Source organism: Trichechus manatus, unplaced genomic scaffold, assembly GCF_000243295.1.
Source record: "Trichechus manatus latirostris isolate Lorelei unplaced genomic scaffold, TriManLat1.0 scaffold00037, whole genome shotgun sequence".
NCBI lineage: Eukaryota > Metazoa > Chordata > Mammalia > Sirenia > Trichechidae > Trichechus > Trichechus manatus.
In genome coordinates, this window is record NW_004443973.1 from 12,915,745 (window position 1) to 12,940,999 (window position 25,255).

The 25,255-nt window shown below is 37.3% G+C and overlaps 1 protein-coding gene across 1 annotated transcript in view; it reads left to right on the plus strand.

Annotated features, from left to right (window-relative positions):
• METTL8 (methyltransferase 8, tRNA N3-cytidine) overlaps positions 1-25,255 on the plus strand; it is a 72,023-nt gene that overhangs the window by 44,845 nt on the left and 1,923 nt on the right. Inside the window, exons 4-7 of the mRNA XM_004375523.2 lie at positions 6,178-6,548; positions 8,126-8,175; positions 14,595-14,658; positions 16,251-16,390. Of these exons, the coding sequence (XP_004375580.1) occupies positions 6,178-6,548; positions 8,126-8,175; positions 14,595-14,658; positions 16,251-16,390 (625 nt within the window). The remainder of the gene's footprint in view (positions 1-6,177; positions 6,549-8,125; positions 8,176-14,594; positions 14,659-16,250; positions 16,391-25,255) is intronic.

A 25,255-nucleotide genomic window follows, 5' to 3' on the forward strand; every position in this document is an offset into this window, starting at 1 on the left:
ACCAAGAGGTCGGCAGTTCGAACCCACCAGCCACTCTGCAGGAGAAAGATGTTGCAGTCCACTTTTGTAAAGATTTACAGCCTTGGAACCCCTGTGGGGCAGTTCTCCTCTGTCCTGTAGGGTCGCTATGAGTCAGAGTCAACTTGATGGCAGTGGGTTCGGTTTTGGTTTTGGTAATCTTTATGGAAGCACAATGCCAGGTCTTTTTCCCCTAGGAGAGCTGCTGAGTGGGTTCAAACCCAACCTTTCAGTTAGCACCGGAGCACTTTACCGATTGTGCCGCCAGGGCTCCTTCTAATAGTAACCAGGTCCTTTTTAAAGATTGCTTAGGCTAGGGTTGAGTTTACATGCTTAATATATGTGGTATCTGCCCCAGATTGCAGTCGCCTCACTATAGGTTCATTTTCTTTATAAATTGTAAAAACTAAAACAGTAGTACAGCCTCATGTTTAAAATATAAGTATGATCCAAACTTTTATAGTTTGTAGAACTGATAATGTTCTTCATAAATTCATGGAGTTTAATAGGAAAGTACATAGAATTTTTTAAACATAAATAGGCTTTAAAAATACTCTAGTTCAACCTCCTCATTATAGTTTCTCTACGTGAAGAAACTATGTAGGCAAATTAAATGAAGAATTCAGTTAAAATTCTTTATCTTTGTGTAAGATGTAGGCAAAACTTTATAAAAGAAACAACCACCTAATAATCATTAAATTGCTACCATCATTCCAAATTTTCTTCTGATTGTAATGAATGGATATAAAATACATTTTACAGAGTTGCAATCAACATATATAGCATTCTTTGTGACTGTTTTCTCTCAATATTATTATACTTTAATTTTTCATTGTCATATTAGCTTACCTCGTTTTGATGTGCTATAGTTTGCTTCCTCATCCTATGTTGTTGGGCATTTGAGCTATTTCCCACTTTTTCTTATTATAAATACAACAGCTAAGAACGTCTTTACTTCAGGTTACCCCCTCCCCCAATTAATTCTTAGGGGAATAGTTCCACAAATTAATCAAGATATAGTATTATATTCTAGTTACTGTTTGGATCAAATTCACTTTGCAAGTAGCTTGGTATTGGAAACTCAAATATTAGCCCAAGACCATTGCCATCGAGTCCGACTCATAGTGACTCTATAGGACAGAGTAGAACTACCCCCATAGGGCTTCCAAGGAACAGCTTGTGGATTCAAACTGCTGAGCTTTTGGTTAGCAGCCAGGCTCTTAACCACTGTGCCACCAGGGCTCCTCAAATACTAGATATTTAACTAAATGTAGGTCTTCTCAGATGCCTGCTTTTTATTAGACTGAGAATCTTTTACCAACATGGCATGAGATACAAAGATAGTTTTTAAGGTAAAGGAAGAAGAGAAAAGGTGCAAGAAGACCCTGGGAAAATTTTCTAGTTCCTTCTGAGTCTGATTTTCAGAATGTTGTTTTGTTTTCATGCACAGTATAATCAGGTTCAATAATTAAAAGTAGACATAGAACTATTTTAAAGATAAATATACAACATTTTTAGATTAACCATAAATAGGCTTCCTTCCATTAGTGCAGATGTGAACATGTGTTTTTGACTTCAACATAACATAATTCTTTTGTTACAGAGATCCACTTTCATTTCTCAACCCTTACATACAGATGGGAGTTTGTCTTTATAGCAGTCCTGCTGCCAGATACAATTCAGCCTTGATGGGAAGGAAGTCTTGTGGCCAGATGGGTGGAGATCCATGGTACAAGGCCATAAAGATAAAAATGGAAAGAAGAAAAGGAAAACTAAAGGGTTCAGGACAGGGCTCTGAGAACAAAGATAAACGTGACTGTAGACAACTGCTTGTTCTGAGGGTAGGGGCTTCTTTTCAAGTTATGAAGGAAATGAGTTTTTATTTTTATTTTAGTTCAGTTTATTTTTTAATCGATAGTAGATTCACATGGATCACACTTCAAATGAATATTCTCCCTCAAACTCTGGTCCTCAGCCACTCAGTGCCTCTCCCTGGAGGCAACCAGTATTACTAATTATGTGATTATCCTCACGGAAGTATTCTGTACATATACAAACAAATATATAAGTGTGGTTTGTACACAAATGGTTGCATAATACACTTTTGTACACTTTGCTTGTTTATCTAATGCTAAATCCTGGAAATTGTTCTATATTAATAGAAGGCTTTTTCATTCTTTGAAAGTACTTTTAAAATGTCATGTGTCCACATTGGGTGAAAGTAATCCCTAACCCAAGGATTAGACCTGGTGCATAATAGTATCTAAGTAATTTTTGTTGAATGAACAAATGAGTGAGTGAATTAGTTATGTTATTAATTTAAGGTACAGATAGCAAGAGGCAGTAAGATAAGAATTGCCTGGAGCCCTGAGACTGTTGGCCTAACCCTGACCCAGGGATCCAGGGAAATCTAAGGGATGACATCACAAAATGCATATGGGTTTTAAGAAGGCATCAGAAATTCTTTTTAAGACTTCATGTTGGGAGATGTCAGTTGGGAAGAGATACCTCTGGAGGTGGAAGGAAGAATGAAGTCGTGGGCAGACCCCTGGACTCCAGGAGTCAGGAGAGGAGGTTCTGGTTTTGAGGGTGTCCTTTTTCTTAAATAATGAGAAACCCACAGGTTATTAGTAAAAATATGATTATTAAGATTCCAGGATTAGACTGCAGAAAGTAGTTTGCAAAGATCATTCCCACAAAAATTTATTAGCCAAACTATTAAAACAGAAGCAGACTTAATGGGAGTGGGACTACATATGCCACAAAGCAACATATTTTGAAAGAATTAAAAACCTAGTTGTTTTAACCTCTTAGAGGTAAAAAGAGAAAATCATCAAATAAATGAAAGTTATTATAATAATATTATTATTGTTAGGAGCTGCCGAGTCAATTCTAACTCATAGTGAACATGTGTACAACAAAACAAAGCGTCCGTCCTGTGCCATCCTCACAATCTTTGGTATGTTTGAGCCTGTGGTTGGAACCTCCGTCTCAGTCCATCTCACTGGGGGTCATCCTCTTTTTTGCTGACCTCTACTTTACCAAGCATGATATGCTTCTTCAGGGACTGGTCCCTCCTGATAACATGTCTAATGTAAATGAAACAAAGTCTTGCCGTCCTTGAGTCTTAAGGAGCATTCTGGCTATATTTCTTCCAAGACAAATTTGTTCATTCTTCTGGCAGTCCGTGGTCTATTCAATATTCTTCGCCAACACCATAATTCAAAGGCATGATTCTTCTTCAGTCTTCCTTATTCATTGTCCAGCTTTCATATGCATATGAGGTGATACCATGGCTGGGCCAGGCACACCTTAGTCTTCTTAGTCTTGCTTTTTAACACTTTGAAGAGGTCTTTTGCAGCAGATTTGCCCAATGCAATGCGTCATTTGGTTTCTTGACTGCTGCTTCCATGGGCGTTCATCCAAGTAAAATGAAATCTTTGACAACTTTAATCTTTTCTCGGTTTATCATGAGGTTGCTTATTGGTCCAGTTGTGACAATTTTTGTTTTCTTTAGATTGAGGTGTAATCCATACTGAAGACTGTAGTCTGATCTTCATCAGTAAGTGCTTCAAGTCCTCTTCACTTTCAGCAAGCAAAGCTGTGTCATCTGCATAAGGCAGATTATTAATGAGTCTTCCTCCAATCCTGATGCCATGTTCTTCTTCATATAGTCCAGCTTCTCGGATTATTTGCCCAGCATACAGATTGAATGATACAACCCTAACACACACCTTTTATGATTTTAAACCACGCAGTATCCCCTTGTTCTGTTCGAATGACTACTTCTTGGTCTATGTACAGGTTCCTCATGAGCACAATTAAGTGTTCTGGAATTCCCATTCTTTGCAATGTTATGCATAATTTTTTTATGATCCACAGTTAAGTGCTGTTGTGTAGTCAATAAAATACAGGTAAACATCTTTCTGGTATCCTGTGCTTTCAGCCAAGATCTATCTGACATCTGCAATGGTATCTGTCATTGCACGTCCTCTTCTGAATCCAGATTGAATTTCTGGCAGTTCCCTGTCAATGTACTGCAGCAACTGTATTTGAGTTATCTTCGGCAAAATTTTACTTGCATGTGATATTAATGATATTGTTTGATACTTTCCGCATTCTATTCAAGCACTTTCTTTGGAATGGGCACGAATATGGATCTCTTCCAGTCTGTTGGCCAGGTAACTGTCTTCCAAATTTCTTGGCATAGATAAGTGGGCACTTCTAGTGTTGCATCCATTTATTGAAGCATCTTAATTGGTATTCTGTCAATTCTTGTAGCCTTATTTTTCTGCCAATGCCTTCAGTGCAGCTTGGGCATCCTCCTTCAGTACCATCGGTTCTTAATCATGTGTTACCTCCTGAAATGGTTGAATGTGGATCAGTTCTTTTTGGTACAGCGACTTTGTGTATTCCTTCCATCGTCTTTTGATGCTTCCTTCATCTTCAATTTTTTGCCCAGAGAATCCTTCAGTATTGCAGTTTGAGGCTTGACTATTTTCTTCAGTTTTTCAGCTTGAGAAATGGCAAATGTGTTCTTCCTTTTTGGTTTTCTAACTCCAGGTGTTTGCACGTTTCATTATAATACTTTGTCTTCTTGAGCCACCCTTTGAAATCTTCTGTTCAGCTCTTTTGCGTCATCATTTCTTCCTTTTACTTCAGCTACTGTACATTCCAGAGCAAGTTTCAGAGTCTCTTCTGACATCCATTTTAGTCTTTTCTTTCTTTCCTGTCTTTATAATGACTCCTTGCTTTCTTCATGTATTATGTCCTTGATGTCATCTCACAACTCTTGGTTTTCAGTCATTAGTGTTCAGTGCATCAAATCTGTTCTTGAGATGGTCTCTAAATTCAGGTGGAATATTTTTAAGGTCGTGCTTTGGCTCTCATGGGCTTGTTTTAATTTTCTTCAGCTTCAACTTGAACTTGCAAATGAGCAGTTGATGATCTGTTCCGCAGCCACTGACCTTGTTCTGACTGATGATTTTGAGCATGTAATAGTCTCTTTCCACAGATGTAGTCAATTCGATTTCTGTGTATTTCATTCAGCGAGGTCCATGTGTATAGTCATCATTGATGTTGTTGATAAAAGGTATTTCTGATGAGTAAGTTGTTGGTCTTTCAGAATTCAGTCATGCAATCTCTGACGTTGTTTCTGTCACCAAGGCCATATTTTCCAAGTGCTGATCCTTCTTTGTTTCTGACTTTCGCATTCCAATCACCAGTAATTATCAATTCATCTTGACTGCATGTTTGTTCAATTTCAGACTGCAGGAGTTGGTAAAAATTTCAATTTCTTCATCTTTGGCATTAGTGGTCAGTGTGTAAGTTTTAATAATAGTCATATTAACTGGCCTTCTTTGTAGACATACGGATATTACCCTATCACTGACAGCATTGTACTTCAGGATAGATAGATATTCTTTTTAATGATGAATGCAACGCTGTTCCTTCCTCTTTAGTTTGTCTTTCCCAGCATAGTAGACCATAAAAAAACAAACCTGTTGCCATTGAGTCAATTCCGACTCATAGCGACCCTATAAGACAGAGTAGAACTGCCATGTAGGGTTTCCAAGGAGCACCTGGTGGATTTGAAAACTGCCGACCTTTTGATTAGCAGCCGAACTCTTAACCTCTACGCCACCAGGGTTTCCATAGTAGACCATGTGATTGCCCAATTCAAAATGGCCAATACCAGTCCATTTCAGCTTACTAATGCCTAGAATATCGATCTTCAAGCCTTCCATTTCATTTTTGACAACTTCCAATTTTTCTTGATTCATACTTCATAATAATATTAGAGTTATTCAATAGCAAATATAATTTTTATAAATGATTAAATAATGTATGTAATATATTTAATATTTAATTATTAAATATATTTAGTCATTAAAATAGTAACTAAGTGAATATATAATTCATAGTAAAATAGACTGATCTTTAAGCATTCCATTTCTTTTTTGACAACTTCCAATTTTTCTTGATTCATACTTCATGATAATATTAGAGTTATTCAATAGCAAATATAATTTTTATAAATGATAGTGTATGTAATATATTTAACAATATTTAATTATTAAATATATTTCATCATTAAAATAGTAACTAAGTGTAAATTAATTCATAGTAAAATAGATCTCTTTTTTCTTTTCTCTTTAGTTAAGTATGAGAGTGAAGCTAGTAAATATTGGGACACATTTTACAAGATTCATAAGAATAAGTTTTTCAAGAATCGTAATTGGCTGTTGAGGGAATTTCCTGAAATTCTTCCAGTTGATCAGAAAACTACAGAGAAGGCGGGAGAATTATCATGGGATCATGTAAAAACTAATGCAGCAAGTTGTTTCTCAAGAACACACGGCCCTAATGTGCCTGAAGAAAAAGATCATTACAAGAAAAATTCTGGCTCGTCAAATGGTCAAAGCAAAGCAAGATCTAATTTTTCCAACTCAGACTCTGAAGAGCACAGAAAAGGACCTCTGAAGACTGACTTGTTTCCTGGTAGCAATGCCACTTTCAGAGTACTGGAGGTACTGCACTCCAGGGGCAATGACAGGAGGCGGCAAATCATTTTACATTCCATATTATTTTATTAATGGTCCAGGTTTTTCCAGATGGAAAATGATCAAATCTGACTAAATAAGTGTTCGATTTACTTTTGTGCATAACGAATATTTATGAGACTCGTGTCTTTAATCAGTCAAGTTTAAGTTTATGGTTTTAATTTTGTTTTGTTTTTTAATTTGTTTAATTCCCAACTTGAGGGCACTTTTAAGTACTAAAAAAGTTTTGGCCTTAATCTCTCTCTTTCTCTCTCCTCTTTCTATTATTACCCCTTTTTAGGTGAAATAGAAATAAGTGAGATATATAATTTGCTATACTCAAGTGTCAACCTTGGTTTTCTATTTTTAAAAATAAATCTTTCTTTCTGATTATAAGGGTAGTATAGAAACCCTGGTGGTGTAGTGGTTAGGAGCCACAGCTGCTAACCAAAAGGTTGGCAGTTCGAATCCACCAGGCGCTCCTTGGCAACTGTATGGGACAGTTCTCTGTCCTGTAAGGTCGCTGTGAGTCAGAATTGACAGCAGCAGGTTTGGTTTTTTTGTTTTTGTAGATAGTTACAGAGAATCTGCAAAATAGTAAATAAGATAAAAGATATTATTCATAGTCCCACAAACAAGGGACTTAATGACTGTTAACATTACTGATATTCTGTCCTTTTATTTATACTGTTTTATATAGCTGAGCTGCTGTATGTGTATTTTTGGGTTTTGTTTTGTTTCTATTTAACATTATACCATAAGTACTTTCCTTATTTTTAAGGATTCTATATAGACATTTTTCATGGCTGCAAAATATTTTACCATGTGGAATGCTATAATTTACTAATGTATTTTCACATTACTGGGCATTTAAATTGTTCAGGTGTTCTGCAGCAAATGTCTTTGTGGATAGACTTTAGCTGCATTTGTTTTATTGTCTTAGTTTAGATTCACTAGCTTGTAATTTATGAAAATTGTTGATGCTCTTAAAACAGATTGACAAATTGCTTTCTAAAAAGTTGTACTTATACCAGTTCCATAGCAGTGTATATAGTTCATCCATTCTCATTGGCTTGAATATTGTTATTTTAGTATTTTCTGCTTTGGTAGACAAAAAATTGTATCTTATTTTAATTTGCATTCCTTTGATTGTAAACAAATAAGATAGTGTTTAAAATGTTTAGAAGCCATTTGTACTTCTTTTGTTTTCTGTCCGTTTATTTCCTTTGAGCATTTATCTGGTTTGGGTTTTTTATTTTGGTTTATTTTTGAGCTTTACCCTTTATTGTATTTATTGCACATATTTTCTTCACAGTGTGTCAGTCACCTTTTAATTTAGTTGAGGCTTTGTTGTGCAGAAGTTTTAAATATTTCCATAGTCAAATTTCCCAGTATTATTCTTTGTGATTTATTCCATTGCTTTTGAATTTAGAAAATTCTTCTCTACCTAGAGATCTGGTGCATTTCTTTTAGTTTGTTTTTTATTATTTTTAATAGAAAATCTGACATTGGTGAGAAAAATGTAACCTTATTTTCATGATATTTGTTTCTTCTTTTGGTTTTAGGTTGGCTGTGGTGCTGGAAATAGTGTCTTTCCAATTCTGAACATCTTGCAGTGAGTTTTAGAGCTTTCGCCTACAGGGTTTTACATATGTATGGGATGTTAAAAAATTCTGGAAAAATGTCATGTATATGCCAGTAGTGTTCTTATTTCTCGCATAAACAATAAGTAGGCAAATTTCAACAGAAATGTCTTAATGTTAGTGGCTAATTTCATGTGAACTAGAAATTTCTCTGAAAATAGACCTTGGCAACTGTAATAATCTCTCATGGGAGATCACCATGGTTGAAGTCGTTTTTAAGCTTGTGTTTGTGTGGATGAGAGAATAAAGAAAGAGAAGAGATTTGATTCTTCCACTAAGCTGTGAATTGCTAAATTTTAGAGATTTGTTTGCTCCTACAGGATTCTTAGGTGTCACTTTATACAGAGAATTGAGTTTAAAGCTTACACTTTAACCTTCATTTTATTTCATCATCATTTTTGGAGTAACACCCAGTATAAAACCTCTGCCTGTCAAATGATTGCATCTAGGGTGGAAATAATTTGGAGGTAACAGCAACTAATCCCCAAGATTTAAAAAAAGCAGAATAAATGCTAGGGACAGAGTTCATCTGACCCACCCTTCCTGTTCACCACCTTACCTATATTTTTTAGTATTTTCAAGATGATGAAGACACTTAACACCTTGCAGAACTTTTTCAAACACCTTTTAACTATAGCTGGTCTGTCAAGTTTTATTCTGATATTTTTACATTTACCCATAGCTTTCACATTTTTCCATTCTAAAATCAGCATAAGCATATTGCAAAGCACTTGAAAATTGGAGTAAAAGGGGGAAAATTCATCCATCACCCTAACATAGCCATTGATAGAATTTTTGTTGTATTTCTTTTCAGTCTTTTCTTTATGCATTTCTTTAAATTTAATGATGCTATTTTAAAAAAAAACTTTTCATTATGAAAATTAAAAAAAAAAGCAAACACAATATGGTTGCCATGGAGTCGATTCCAACTTGTAGCGACTCTGTAGGACGGAGTAGAACTGCTCCATAGGGTTTCTGAGGAGCCGCTGGTGGATTCAAACTGCCGACGTTTTGGTTAGCAGCTGAGTTCTTAAGTATCCAGAAAAGTAAAGAGTAGTACAATGAATTCCCATATCTCGCCCACTTCAATTCAACAATTATTAACATAATGCCAACATCATGATACTTTCTTCCTAAATATTTTGGATGTATCACCAAAAAATGAAGATATTATCCAGTATTATTACAAACCTAACATAATGGTTAGGTTTGTAATAATACTGAATAGTAATTCCCTAATATCATCTAATAACCATTTAAAGCAGCCAGATACAATGATGCTGGCAGATTTGCAGTTCTGTATGACCTTTCTCTTTTTGTATTTTTTTCCTTTCTAGTTTCTGGCAGGAATTTCCTTTTCCCTTATTCCATAGGGTTCCAGCCCCCTGGTGATCTCTGAACTTATTTATAATACATATAAATATAGTACATTGGCAGTTGATTATGTGTATCATAAGACTTTTGACTCATCTTAAAGTATTGGCGTATCATTTCTTTGTCTTGCTTCTCCAACCACTGTTTATATCGCTTGAGGTAGCAACCGTGTGTTGTCCTCGTCTGATTTTCCAGGTTGCCTAGAACATGCAATAAAGATAGTTAGAGCCAATATATATCTCATTCTGCACTTGTGAGTTGTATTTTTCCCTGCCTACTTCTCCCTCCAACTAGCAGTTGCAAGCTCTTGCCTCCTAATTCCCTGACTCTTTATTTCTTCACTGCCTTTTTTTTCCCCCTCATATCCATGTCTTAAAAATCATTGCAGCTCAATAACCTGAGCTAATTAATTCATCTTTAAAAGACAGCTAGTGATTCTAGCCTTCCAAAGGGAGGCTTAGGCTTTTTTTTTTCCTCCTCCTAAGAAATTGTGTTTTATTACTTTTGGAGAGTATAGGATTAATGTTTTACATTTTCAGGATAGTTTACCATAATTAGGCCTCTGGAATTGAGAGGTCATATCATTCTCCAAGGATCATTTAATTCTTAAGCCCCCTGCCAAGAGAGTGCTTGGTGGTGTGGTGGTAGATTCTAGTGATATTTACACCTGTTCGCTGGGAGAAGGGCCAACGCAGTCAGCTGACTTTACAGAAAGGCTCTGGAAAGTCATTGGGTGGTCACAAGACCTCAGCTTGGGCTGCTGATGCCGTGGGAATTCAGTCTCAGAGGTCATGCTGCCACCCTGCTAGGACACATGGCAAATGGCACATGCTTTCCTTTAGCTACTAGACTGTTCTATACCTGGTGGGTGTTCAGTAACTACTGCCCGAAGGCAGACTGCATCCACCTTTCATAATGAACTAGATGTACCAGTGTCCAGAAAAGCATTTTGAGTTCCATAGAAGTTTTTACAGAACCATATTAATTCTTAAGTTCCTGGAAGGCGGTAGCAGATCTTTAATAATTTGAATAATAGTAACAACAACAGTAATAATGGCTAACATTTATTGGGAAACTCTGGTGGCATAGTGGTTAAGAGCTACAGCTGTTAACCAAAAGGTCAGCAGTTCGAATCCACCAGCCACTTTTAGAAACCCTACGGGGAGGTTCTACTCTGTCCTGTAGGGTCACTATAAGTTGGAATTGACTCAACAGCAACTGATTTGGGGTGTTTTTTTTTGGTAACATTTACTGAGTGCTTACTCTGAGCCAGGCAACTTTCTAGAAACTTTACTTGTATTAATTCAATTCTCACAATAGACTTAGATACCATACTTATCTCTATTTTAAAGATGAGGAAACAGAGCTACAGAGAAATTAAATAACTATCCCAAGGTCACACAACTAAGTGGTGGAGCCAGGATTCAAATCTCAGGTAATCTGGCTCCAGAGCCCTTACCCTTAGCTATTACACCATATAGTGCTGTACACATCCAACTGCTAACTGAGAACGTTTCAAACACATGTGACCACCTGGCAAATTATGGGTCACAAATATATGGATTTCATAGGAAACAACAAGGCAAGATACTGAATATAAAACACTTGTTTTTATACAGGATAGAGGCGTTAAGACCAACCTGTGTAAAGTTTGAACTTTGATTCGTACTGGTCACCTCTTCATAACCAAATCCTGTTCATCATACTTTAACTTATTTAGACAGATCTTGAATGCAATCCCCTAGTGCCACAGAATAAATGAGTTATATGTAAACATGATATTTATCAATGAGTACCATTTAAGAGTATAATCTAACCCTGGGTGATACTTTGCTAAAAGCATACTTATGCTTGTATTACATATTTATTTAGAAGCCCTCCCTGCTTAAAATGCCTCTTGAATCAAATTAAAAGTTCTAATTATGTGCTTCAAGGTCTGCTTCTGTATCCTGCAATAGGCCGCCTTGGGTCAACTCCGCTTCTCATCCCTGGCATGTGACTCCTACCTCTACATCCTTACACCATTTTCCCTTCTCCCCACTTAACAATGCCATCCTCCTTCAATCTTTTAAGGTTTACACTTGAGGGCACCTGCCCTATCCACACCCCTGTAGAAGTTGTATAAAACTAATCATGTCCCCAACTAGACTATATAATCCACAAGAGCCGGAACCATACTTAGGATTACTGTTTAATGACCTACTGACTTCTCTATGATTCAGACATGGTATGAGGTAACATGACATAAAATTATCTACATTTTGTTAAAAAAAAAAAAAAAAACTAAGTTCTCAGACAGGTAAATTCACAGAGCTAATTAGTGCCATATCCAGGATTCAGACACAGGTCTGTTTGCCTCTAAAACCCATACTCTTACTATCTTAGTAGACAATTTTATTTACTATTTTATGTTCTTGGCACATGGATGAGGTTCAATAAATGCTTGACAACTTGAAAGGATAACTAAGAATTATTACATTATTGTTTTATTTATTTTTATTGTGCTTTAGGTAAAAGTTTATAGCTCAAGTTAATATCTCATACAAAAATTTATGCACATATTGTTTTGTGACATTAGTTGCAGTCCCTACAATGTGACAGCACATTCCGCCTTTCCACCCCGGGTTCCCTGTGTCCATTCAGCCAGTTCCTGTCCCTTCCTGCCTTCTCATCCTTCCTCTGGACAGGAGCCGCCCATTTGGTCTCGTGTATCTGATTGAGCTAAAAAGTACATTCCTCATGAGTATTATTTTTTTGTTTTATAGTCCTGTCTAATCATTGTCTGAAGAGTGGGCTTCAAGAATGATTTCAGTTCTGGGTTAAAAGAGCATCCGGGGGCCATAGTTTTGGGGGTTCCTCCAGTCACTGTCAGACCATTAAGTCTGGTCTTTTTACGTGAATCTGAGTTCTGCCCCACACTTTTCTCCTGCTCCGTCCTGGACTCTCTGTTGTGTTCCCTGTCAGGGCGGTCATTGGTGGTAGCCAGGCACCATCTAGTTCTTCTGGTCTCAGCCTGGTGGAGCCTCTGGTTTATGTGGTCCTTTAGTGTCTTGGGCTAATATTTTCCTTGTGTCTTTGGTTTTCTTCGTTCTCCTTTGCTCCAAGTGGGACGGGACCAACTGATGTCTTGGATGGCTGCTCACAAGCTTTTAAGAAGACCCCAGTCACCACTCACCAAAGTGGGGTGCCGAACATTTTCTTAGTAAACTTTGTTATGCCAGTTGACCTAGCTGTCCCCCAAAACTATGGTCCCCAGGCCCCAGCCCCAGCTACTCTGTCCCTCAAAGTGTTTGGATGTGTCTAGGAAACTTTTTAACTTTTGCTTTGGTCCAGTTGTGCTGACTTCCCCTGTGTTCTGTGTTGTCCTTGCCTTCACCAAAGTTAATCCTTGTCTACTATCTAGTTAGTGAATTGCCCTCTCCCTCCCTCCCCACCCTCGTAACCATCAAAAAATGCTTTTTTTCTGTTTAAACCTTTTCTTGAGTTCTTACAATAGTGGTCTTGTACAATATTTGTCCTTTTGTGACTAATTTCACTCAACATTGTTGTTTTTATTATTTTTAGAAGTTATACTTCCATGCTGTTAAAAATATATGTATATGATATCCGTTTATGCCCTTGAAGATAGTGCCCTCTCAGGGCATCAGAGCCCCAGAGGCAAATGAGTTGTACAGCCCAGGAGGGTGTGGGGGCTGGGGACTGTACCAGGTGACACTGTCAGAGGGGGTGACACCAAAATGACTGTTAAGTTTTTGTGCAATGTTCCAACAGAAATTTATTATTTTTTATAAAAATATCCCTATAGTTAGTCATAACAACAAAAAAATATTTCATAAGCCCAGCTTACATGTATCAATATACCTAGAAGGCTAAAACTCTATGCTAATATACTTTTTTTTTTTTTTTTAATATCTTATTGTACTTCAGGTGAAGGCTTACAGAACAGATAGTTTCTCATGTAACAGTAACACACATGCTGTTTTATGACATTGGTTAACAACCCCACAACATTTTAACCCTCTAAATTATCAACTTTTTTTTTTTTTTTGGTGAAAATACACATAGCCAAAGATACGCCATTTCAAAAATTTTTTTACATACACATTTAAGTGACATTGACTACGCTCTTCTAATTGTGCTGTTATTCTCACTTAAGATGAAGCTTACAGGACAAAATAGTCTCCCATTTAACAGTTACTACAAATGTTGCCCTGTGACAATGGTTAACAATCTCACAACACATCAACAATATCCTTACTCTACTTTGTGTTCCCTATCATCATATGCTAATATACTTTTTGAAACTTCTAATGCTCTCTGGTCAGAGCTGTCATCATTACCCAATTATAGTGACACTTTGAATCACATGGTTTGGTCTGCATGCGCTACTAGCACTCGCTGTTGTTTTCCATTACTGCTGGTGTTTTTGTGGTCTCTGATTTTGTCCATTTTTCTGGTTTTTTAGGTACAATATTGTGGTAATTAGCTTGGGGGAGTGATAACATGAGTTACTGCACTGGGTGACACCAACCCTAGTGATGCCACTGGGAATGAAGCATTAGGGTACACAGGGCTCTGAGAGTCCTTGAAGAAGGAAAGAACTTGACTAAACAAAGAGTACACGCTGGCTGGAGGCAGAGATGAAAGAGTGCCTGTGGTGGGAGGAAGAAGGAGCAGAGCTGGTGGATGGCCTGGAGCTTTCCTCTGTGGGGATGGGAGGGGATACAAGGCAGGTATCAGATCTAAATAATGGAGGGCCTTAAAACCCGGACAGGAATTTGAAAGTCACCCTGTAATTAATGGTAAGTCCTTGAGACAGTGCTGGTTCAGAAGCAACATGAAGGCAACCATACACCAGTATAGGCAACCATATTTACAAACAGGAAATGACAAGCGAAGTGTCATCTAAAGTTCTAGTAAAGAAATACCTATTAACAAGTCAGACCTACAGTTTCCTTTCTTCTGAAGTTTGAATATATCTGGACTCTAGACTTAAATATTTCTTCCATTTTCATAGGAATGTGCCAGGCTCCTTCCTTTATTGTTGTGATTTTGCTTCTGAAGCTGTGGAGCTAGTAAAGGTATGCCTTGTATTTTCTTTAAGAAGATCCCATGTGAGACTCTTATTTGCTGTTGAAGTGATTCTTTTGAAATGTTTCTGGGCCAAATGTTATCTATGACCATTTTTAACAGAGCTTTTACTGTTTCTGGGAATCGTATCATCAACTGATGCCTGACATACTGCCCTAAACAATAGAAGTTGTTTTTAATTTAACAGATCTCAAGGGACTGGTACACTGAGAAAAGCCAATAGCATACGGGAGATGACCAGGAAGAGTACTGGCCCACAAACTGATGGTTCAGCTATCTTTACTATCAGATAAAGGCCAAACAGAACTTGTTTAAGCTCAGAAGCTAATTAAAATTAGTCAAGTTAATATCCCCCCACCAAAAAATATTGTTATTCAGTTACCTCATATATGGTGGTCTTATTTATATTTGTATATTTAGAGCCTTACACACAGTCTGACACATAGTAGGCACTCACTAAATTCAAGTCTTTAAAAAAAAAGAAAATCCAGCAGACATATGATGCAAATCTAAAATATCCTAGACTGTAAGGAAAACAGTGGGGAACCTGAACTTGTTTGACAGATCTCTGAATGCTAGTGAGCATTACCTTAGAATGAAGCAGTAATTTTAGGAAATGCAAAAGGGAAGGAAATTTTACTAACAAAATGTGTAGTAAACACATGGAACTTATTTTCTGATGATAAGAGTAAGAATTATTCGTTGTAGACATTTTCTAAAATGCCAAAAAATCTGCAGGGGAAGATAAAATTTACCTGTATCACATTTCCTATGAGTCCCTGGGCAGCACAAATGGTTAAGTACTAGACTACTAACTGGAAGGTTGGAGGTTCAGACTTACCCAATGGCACCTCAGAAGTAAGGCCTGGCAATCTGCTTCCAAAAGATGACAGCCTTGAAAACTCTATGGAGCAGTTCTACTCTGCACGTAAGGTGTCACTATGAGTCAGAAATGACTCAACGGCAAACTAACAACAACAACGCACTTCCTAGGGTAAATCATTGCTAATGTTTTGGTATATCCTAGTGTGTTTGTAGGCAAGTTGTGTGTGTGTGTAAATGTGTGTGCACTCTAGTGTGATTTTTAAAAATAATAGCTTTGTTGAGTTCATGTACTTAAAATTCACGCTTTTTAAGTATACATTTCAGTTGTTTTTAGGATATTCAGAGTTGTGCAATCATCACCACTATCTAATTTTGATTGATTATGGCATATTTTTATTTTAAGCCAAAGGAGGCACTGAAAAGGCAGTGAGGGAGAGAGCTGAGGACCGTCTTAGCACCTCTGAAATAGCAGAGGGTAGGCCTCCAGCAGCTCTGCCTACTGACTCGTGAAGCCTGCCCTATCCCACCTTTAAAATTAAAGAGGGGGTTCACAGAATATTTGTTATCAAGTCCAAGTGCTACACTTAATTTTTTGTGGCTGCTTGAGATAGTCTAGGCTACTGGGTTGGAAATAAAGTGCATTCAGATTTACAGAGGAAAGGCACTCTGGAGAAAAAAATTTGACCTTTTTATTTAAAGAAAAATACTCGAAGTCGGCTAACTACTTTTTTTGCTCTTTATTCCTTTATCATGACAGTCACACTCATCCTACAGAGCAGCCCAGTGTTCCGCCTTTGTTCATGATGTATGTGATGATGGCTTACCGTACCCTTTTCCAGATGGGATCCTGGATGTCATTCTCCTTGTCTTTGTGCTCTCTTCTATTCATCCTGACAGGTAAATGAAGACGAAAGGGCAAAGCAAATGCGTAAAGCTCCTTTATCGGTAGTGGTTTTCAGAACTATCAAAGAAAATGACAATTCCTGAATTTATTATTTAGCGAACTACATTATGTATAGTATGCAGCCTTTTAAGTGCAGTTCTTCCTTTCTTCAGACTTTTAGAGAGGAGCTGGTCAAACTACTTCATTAGCGAGTTTTCTGTCACTATCAGAATGAAGTAAGCATATTCTGGCAAGACACATACCTATTAAAAGTGACAGTGCTTCAAGGAAATTACAAATTCAGAACAGCCTAATAGACTCCCCAGAGGGAAATTGTACTTGGTGATCAGAAACAAACATCTTTGATTTAGCATCTTGCTGAATGTTCATGAAGAACTGGGCTGTGGATCTGTTTGGCTTCGTCCAGGTCTGTTGATGGGCTCTAATTTCTTTTGTTTTGTTTTGTTTTAAAGAAGCCCAGTAAGGAATTAGGGATTATCGAGATTTGCCAGATTAACCTTGGATCTTTATAATCTAATGTTGGCCTAGAGCCGTCATTTAAATATTGATGATTTAGATTTTTACGTTCTTACAATGTTCTAAAACTATAAGCATAGCTTTTCTCCAGAGAGGAAGCATAAAGAAATATTACCAGCAATTAAAAATTACCACTTTTCTTAATATCTTGTCACCTTGCATGTATTAAAGCACGTATATGGTAAGTTCAGGCATTGTGCTTTCATGAGATTTCTTAAAATTGAGTTTTCATGATTTCCTGGTAGTAGATACAGATTTGACACCAATGACTTTTTGTTTGGTGATTTTGACCCTTTCCCAAAGAAACTGAGTTACCGTGTGCTTTTTTCTTTGTAATTACAAGGTCACGAGGGCCCTATATAGTCCCTTTACTGCTCATTCAGAGATGAATACTTTGATTACATGTGGAGGAATAAATTGGATTTCCAAACAGACTCTAAAGAAAGATACATTTGCACCTGGTGAGATATATCAGGTTCCGTGAAGCTTGTTTTTCCTCCCCGTTTCCATAACCTATTTCTTTTGGCTAATCTGTTTAGACTATTGGCATTGTTCAGGTACTAGTAGAAAGATGTAATCTATGTATTTTGTTTCCTTTTATGAATAGTTAAAAAGATAAAGTAGGTGCATAGAGAGCAAGATGTCCTATTTGACACTCATAACAGGAAATGTTTAAATTCTAAATAAGACCACAAAAACAGTATTTGAAATTAGTTTAGTGTATTTTCTCATGATTTGAATTGAATGTTGAAGAAAAAGGAAAGCAGATTCTCTGAAAAACTCCTTTTAGAGTGCAGTATGTTCATTCTATTTATTTATTATAAAATAAATTCAGGTGTGTCATGTCAGTAGCCACACTTTTTTTTTTCCTTTGAATATTTTATTGTGTTTTCGGTGAAGTTTACACAGCAAATTAGATTCCCGTTCAATAGTTCACACACAGATGTTCCGTGACATTGGTTACAGTCCCTGCAGTGTGTCTGCACTCTCACCATTTCCACCTCGCCTACGCCATTTCCATCAGTGCAGTTACCCTGCCCCGCCTTGACTTCTCATCTTTGCTTTTGGGTAAATGTTGCCCATTTGGTCTCATATAGTTGATTGTTCAAAGGAGCACGTTCCTCACAGGTGTTATTTTATAGGCTAGTCAATTATTTGGCTGAAAGGTAACCTGCGGGAGTGGCTTCAGTTCCAGATTAAAAGGTGTTTTAGGGCGATAGTCTCTGGGGTTCCTCCTGTCTGTATCAGTCCAGTCTTGGTCGGTACTGGTAGCCGGGCACCATCTAGTTCTTCTGGTCTCAGGCTAGAGGAGGCTGTGGTTTGTGTGGGCCATTAGTCCTGTGGACTAATTGTTTCCTTGAGTCTTTGCTTTCCTTCATTCTCCTTTGCTCCAGATAGGAGGAGACCAACAGTTGTATCTTAGATGGCTGCTTCTTCATGTATTTTAGATAAGAACCCCCCCTTTTTTTATTGCATTTTTTCTCCATTCTGTGACCTGCTTTTTCGCTCTTAATGGTGTTTAAGAAGCCTTATCTCAAGATCATAAGTATGTTTTCCTACAGTATCTCTTATTTTTTTAAAAAAGGCATTTATTGCTATAAATTTCCATTTAAATACTGCTTTAATTTCATTCATAAATTTTGATATGTTTTGTTTTTATTCATCTCAAATATGTTCTAATTTACCCTTTAATTTCTTCTTTTGACCCATTAGTTATTTAGGAGTATATTGTTTAATTTCCATGTTTGTGAATTTCGCAAGTTTCCATGTTATTGATTTCTAACTTAATTTCATTGTGGTAGGTGAACATATGTTGTATGGTTTTAATATTTTTAAATTTGGTGATGCTTGTTTTATGCCCTAACATATGAGCATCCTGGAGAATGTTCATGTGTGCTTGAGAAGAACGTGTATTCTGCTTTTGTTGGGTGGAGTATTCTGTAGATGTCTATTAGCTCTAGTTGGTTTGTAGAGTTCAAGTCTTCTATTTCCTTGTCGATGTTCTGCCTAGTTGTTCTGTCCATGACTGAAAGTGAGGTGTTGAGTCTCCAACTATTTTTGCTGAATTGTCTGTTTCTCCCTTTACTTCTGTCAGTTTTTGCTTCATGTGTTTTGGGGCTCCATTGTAAGCTACATACCAAAAAAAAAACACACACAAAAAAACCCATTGCTGTCAAGTATATTCCTACTCATAGTGACCCTATGGGACAGAATAGAACTGCTCCAAAGCTGTAAATCTGTATGGCAGCAGCCTGCCACATCTTTCTGGAACCTTCAGTTAGCATCTGAGCACTTAACCACTTCGCCTCCAGGGCTCCTTGTGAGTTGCATATATGTTTTTAATTGTTATATCTTCCTGATGGATTGATTCTTTACTCATTAAAAAATGCTTTTTACCTCTAAGAACATTTTTTTATTTTAAAGTCTGTTTTGTCTGATATTAGTATAGCCATGCCAGCTATTTTATGGTTGTTATTTGCATGATGAATCTTTTTCCATTCAATTGCTTTCATCTTATTTGTGTCTTTGAATCTAAAGTGTGTCTCCTGTATACAACAGTCAGCCAGATCTTGGTTTTGTTTTGTTTTTTAAACCTAATCTGACAGTCTGCCTCTTGATTGTATTGTTTATTCTATTCACATTTAATGTTATTTGTATGGTTAGATTTACATCTGCCCTTTTGCTTTTTGTTTTCTGTGTCTTTTTTTCCCCCCTCTGTTTCTCCTTTACTACTTCCTTTTGCATGGAGTAAATATTTTCTAGTGTCACATTTTAATTCCTTTAATGATTCTTTTTAAGTTATTTTCTTAGTGATTGCTCTGTTTACATTATATGTCTAACTTATCAGAATCTACTTCAGATTTAAATTAACTTAATTCCAGTGAGTTATAGAAATTTTATTCCTGTATAGCTCTAGTCTGTCCCTTTTTTATTATACACACTGCTATGGATTACAAACCCAACAATACGTTGTTACACTATTTCTTCATATAATTTGTTTTTTAAAGAAACTGACACAAGAAAAGAAAACATGTATATATTTGCAGAGTTTGTTATATTAACCTTATTTATCATTTTGGTTCTTTTCATTTCTCCCTATAGATTCAGTTTACCATCTGGTATCATTTCCTTATTCCAATACAGTTTGTTCCCACCAGCTCCTTTGTGGTATTATTATCCAATATATTACATTTCTATATATTATAGGCACAACAATACAATTATATACATGTTGTATGGGCAATTGCTTTTTAAATCAGTTAAGAGAAGAAATATGCAATTATGTTCTCTTTTTAAAAGTTTTTATTGTAAAATATATAATAAAAATTTGCCATTGTAATAATTTTCTAGTAAACAATTCAGTGACATTAATTACATTCACCATGTTGTTGTGCAACCATCACAAATATCTATTTTCTAAAGTTTTTCATCAAATGGAAGCTCAGTACCTCTTAAACAATAACTTCTTATTCCTCTTTCCACCTAGTCTCTGGTAACCACTAATAAACTTTTCTCTGTATACGTTTGCCTAGTCTAGATATTTCATATAAGTGGGATCACACAATATTTGTCCTTTTGTGTTTAACTTATTTCACTCAGCATAAGCATAAGGTTCAGCTGTGTCATAGCATGTATCAGAACTTCATTTCTCTTTATGACTGAATGATATTCCATTGTGTGTATATACCACATTTTGCTTATCCATTCTTCTGTTGATGGACACTTGGATTGTTTCCATCTTTTGGCTATTGTGAATAATGCTTCAGTGGACATTGGTGTACAAGTATCTGATTCCTTGCTTTCAAGTCTTTTGAGTATATACCTAGGAGTGGTTTCTTTTGGTTTCCTTCACTCTCCATGGCTCCAGATGGGAAGAGACCAATAGTTGTATCTTAGATGGCTGCTTGCGAGCTTTTAAGACCCCAGACTTTACTCACCAAACTAGGATCTACAACATTATCTTTATGAACTGAGTTATGCCAATTGACCTAATTGTCCCATGAGACTACAGTCCTGAACCTTCAAACCTAGTAAATCATTCTGGATATGTCTAGGAAGTATCCCTAGCTGTGCCCCCTGTATACTTTATTGTATATATGAATATACATACAGCACATACAAACATGTATATACGTATGCCTACAAATATACCTATATATGCATGCACATGTACTCCTGTATGCCTTCCCACACTCATATAGCATACATATCTACCTATGTAACCACTCACATATTTTTTGCTTGTTATTACTGTTGTTGCAAAATTGTATATGTTATAGCATTTACCATAGTTGTCCTTTATTCATGCATACCTCTCAGTGTCTTCATTTACCTTGGTCTAGTGCTGACTTCCCCCCATATTTTGTATTGCCTTTCCCATCACTAGTAGCCACTTTTTTAAAAAAAACAAACAAATCCATTGCCGTCAAGTCTATTCCAACTCACAGCGACCCTATAGGACAGAGTAGAACTGCCCCATAGGGTTTCCAAGGCTGTAATATTTACGGAAGCAGATTACCACATCTTTTTCACGCAGAGTGGCTGGTGGATTTAAACCTCCAACCATTCGGTTAGCAGCCGAGTGCTTAAGCACTGCGCCACCAGGGCTCCAGCCACTTTTTTTTATCTACTTGGAAACGATCTAAAAAATAGGGTGAGTAAGTAGAAGGGGGAAAGTAGTAAGTGAAAAGACAAGGTGTTGTCTTTAGGGTCATCTAGGACTGGTGGCGCAATGGTTGGGTGCTTGACTGCTACCCAAAAGGTTGGCAGTTCAAACCCACCCCACCTAGAAAATCTTATTGGACAATTCTACTCTGTCATATAGGGTTACTACGAGTCAGAATGAACTCCATGGCACACAACAACAACAGCAGCAGGACTGTGGTCGTGGTAGTGGATTCGGCACCTGGATAAGTTCTCGGGAAGTAGCTTTCCTGGCAGCTTGCAAAATCTAGGCACAAATGAACAGCAAGCAATTCAGCTAGAGCTTGAGTCTAAAAGTTCCAGCTTAAACAGAATAAAACCATAGTCCCTTTTGACACTGAAATAAAAGAAAATATAACATGTTTACCATTGATCCAAGCACAGAGTAGGCAATCAACAAATGCTCCTTTGTTATCTCTGCTTTTCCCTCTCTTCTCCCTCCATCTAGAGATCGGTGAGGATAGCAGAGTTGGCCTAAGAAGAATTAAGAAAGAAAAGGGGCTTTCTCCCATTCTTATCTTGTCCATCACGTCCCTGGCCCACCCCACCTCAGGAACTGGCTCTGGAACTGTTTTATGGGCCCAGATGGAATGATCTGGGAAAGCAGCTCCTTGCCCCTTGCCTTTACCCACAACCCTAGACGTTAACAGATAATTGGGAGAAAGAGTTTGCTCAGTGAAGTGAATACATTTTGAAGTATTTGGCTCTTTGTTTTTCTACATTTTAGTTTCATGCTTGTTTTACCAATATGTACAGAAAGAGATTTTCCTCTGTACCTGAACATTCATCCTGAAAGTTAAGTATCTTAAGATTTAGATATTGTTTTCTTTAATTGCCAAAGCCTGAAGATATAAATACAGTGTGAAAATAACCTGTAATAAAGTAAACAAGGAAAAAAACACTTTTCTTTTTGCCTCTTATGTATTTAAGTTTGTTTTTTTAAAAGAGCATTTTACCTAATCATGTTACCTCTTTCTGTCACATTTGTCTCGTTTTCATAGTTGCTTTCATTTTCTCGCTACTTACTTCCTTTATAACCTGACAATCTGACTTTCACCCCACTATTACAGTGAACAGCATTTTAATTGGAAGAAATGTATAGATTATTTGATTAAAACCTTTCATTTTTAAAATAAGAAAACCTGAGGCTCTAAGTGTCTTGGATAAAGCAGGGAAGAAAGGACTTAGCACACAGGCTGCCATTTACCATTCTCTGCCCATGGCAGACATCGGTAATCAATTTTGTACTCTGTCATTTCCACTGAGCCCTCAGAGTCCCTCTCAGTAGAGTTCTGTAGGCAGCCAATGCCGGTCACTCAGCATTGATAGGAGATCTGAAACCTTTGCCATCCTGGGCCCATAATCACATATAAGGCCATGAACACTTAACCATAAACACTAAATCAAGGGCAGTTACAAGGAGTCGTATTTAATTATGATCCAGATGAGTAAAATAAAGAGTAAATGTTACAAGAATTTAGAGTAAGAAAGTAACGGCCTCCCAGTATTGAGCCGGGCCTTGGAGTGTGAAAAGAATTTAAATAGGCAGAGAATGAGGAGGAGAGAATTCTTTGAGGGGAAACCACATGAGCAAAGGCATGAATAGACTGCTCAGAGCCAAGCATATTATAGTTTGGCTAGAACAGATGCTTCAAATTGGTAAGTAGTAGGGAAGATGTTGGAAAGATTAATTGGGGTCCCTAGTTAGAGATAATAAGAATTCAACTGAGAAGTTAAGATTTTATCCTATGGATTTAAATCATGAAAAATTTTGTGCCAGGGAATGATTTAACAAAATCAACATTTTAAACAGAATGTTGTTGTTAGGTGCCGTCGAGTTGGTTCTGACTCATAGCAACCCTATGTACAACAGAACAAAACACTGCCCGGTCCTGTGCCATCCTCACAATCGTTGCTATGTTTGAGCCCATTGTTGCAGCCACTACGTCAGTCCATCTCGTTGAGGGTCTTCCTCTTTTTTGCCAATCCTCTACTTTACCAAGCATGATGTCCTTCTCCAGGGACTGGTACCTCCTGATAACATGTCCAAAGTAAGTGAGACGAAGTCTCGCCATCCTCACTTTTAAGAAGCATTCTGGCGTACTTTTTCCAAGACAGATTTGTTTGTTCTTCTGGCATTCCATGGTGTATTCAATTTTCTTTGCCAACACCGTGATTCAAATGCATCAATTATTCTTCAGTCTTCCTTATTCATTGTCCAGCTTTTGCATGCATATGAGGTGATTGAAAATACCATGGCTTGGGTCAGATGCACCTTAGTCTTCAAAGTGACATCTTTGCTTTTTAACACTTTAAAGAGGTCTGTTGCAGCAGATTTTCCCAATGCAATACATAGTGTGATTTCTTGACTGCTGCTTCCATGAGCATTGATTCAAACAGAATAATTTGTTCAATAATATGCAGGAAGACTTGACAGAGAAAATAGTAAAGCGTGTTAGGAAGCTTTTCCATTTCCAGGCCTAAGGAGATAGTGATTTGTTCTAAGGAAGTGCTACTGGAAAACAAAAGAGAGAGAAAATGTCAGAGATGTCGTGAAAAAAGAAGACATAGAATTTGATGACCGAAGTCCCTGAGTGGTACAAATGGTTAACACACTTGGCTATTAACTGAAAGATTGGAGGTTCAAGTCCACCCAGAGGTACCTCAGAAAAAAGGCCTGGGGATCTGCTTCCGAAAAATCAGCCATTGAAAACCCTAGGGAGCACAGTTCTACTGTGACACGCATGCAGTCACCGTGAGTTGGAATCAACTAGATGACAGCTGGTTGGTACTGGTTAATGGTTGTGGAGAGGACAGTGGAAGACAGAAAAATAAAAAGGAGTCAAAAGATTTCTCTAAGATGTTAATGAAGTCAGGAGGAGGAGCTAGTTTTGGAGAAAAGATGATCTGTAGACACACCCAAACTCCCTGAGGGACCGAATTACTGGGCTGAGGGCTGTGGGGACCATGGTCTCGGGGAACATCTGGCTCAATTGGCATAACATAGTTTATAAAGAAAATGTTCTACATCCCTGTTTACATAATGTACAATTTGGTATGGCTCTGGCATTTTTTTTTTAATTGTCCTTTAGATGAAGGTTTACAGAACAAACTAGCTTCTCATTAAACAGTTAGTACACATATTGTTTTATGACATTGGTTAACAACCCCACAACATGTCAACACTCTCCCTTCTCAACCCTCGGTTCCCTGTTACCAGCTTTCCTGTCCCCTCCTGCCTTCTAGTCCTTGCCCCTGGGCTGATGTGCCCCTTTAGTCTTGTTTTGTTTTATGGGCCAGTCTAATCTTTGGTTGATGGGTGAAACTCAGGAGTGACTTCATTACTGAGCTAAAAGGGTGTCCGGGGGCCGTACTCTTGGTGTTTCTCTAGATCAGGTCTTTTTTTGTGAGTTAGAATTTTGTTCTACATTTTTCTCCAGCTCTGTCCAGGACCCTCTATTGTGATCCCTGTCAGAGCAGTCAGTGGTGGTAGCTGGGCACCATCTAGTTGTACTGGACTCAGTCTTGTGGCCCATTAGTCCTCTGGACTAATCTTTCCCTTGTATCTTTAATTTTCTTCATTCTCCCTTGCTCCTGAAGGGGTGAGACCAGTGGAGTATCTTAGTTTGCCGCTCACA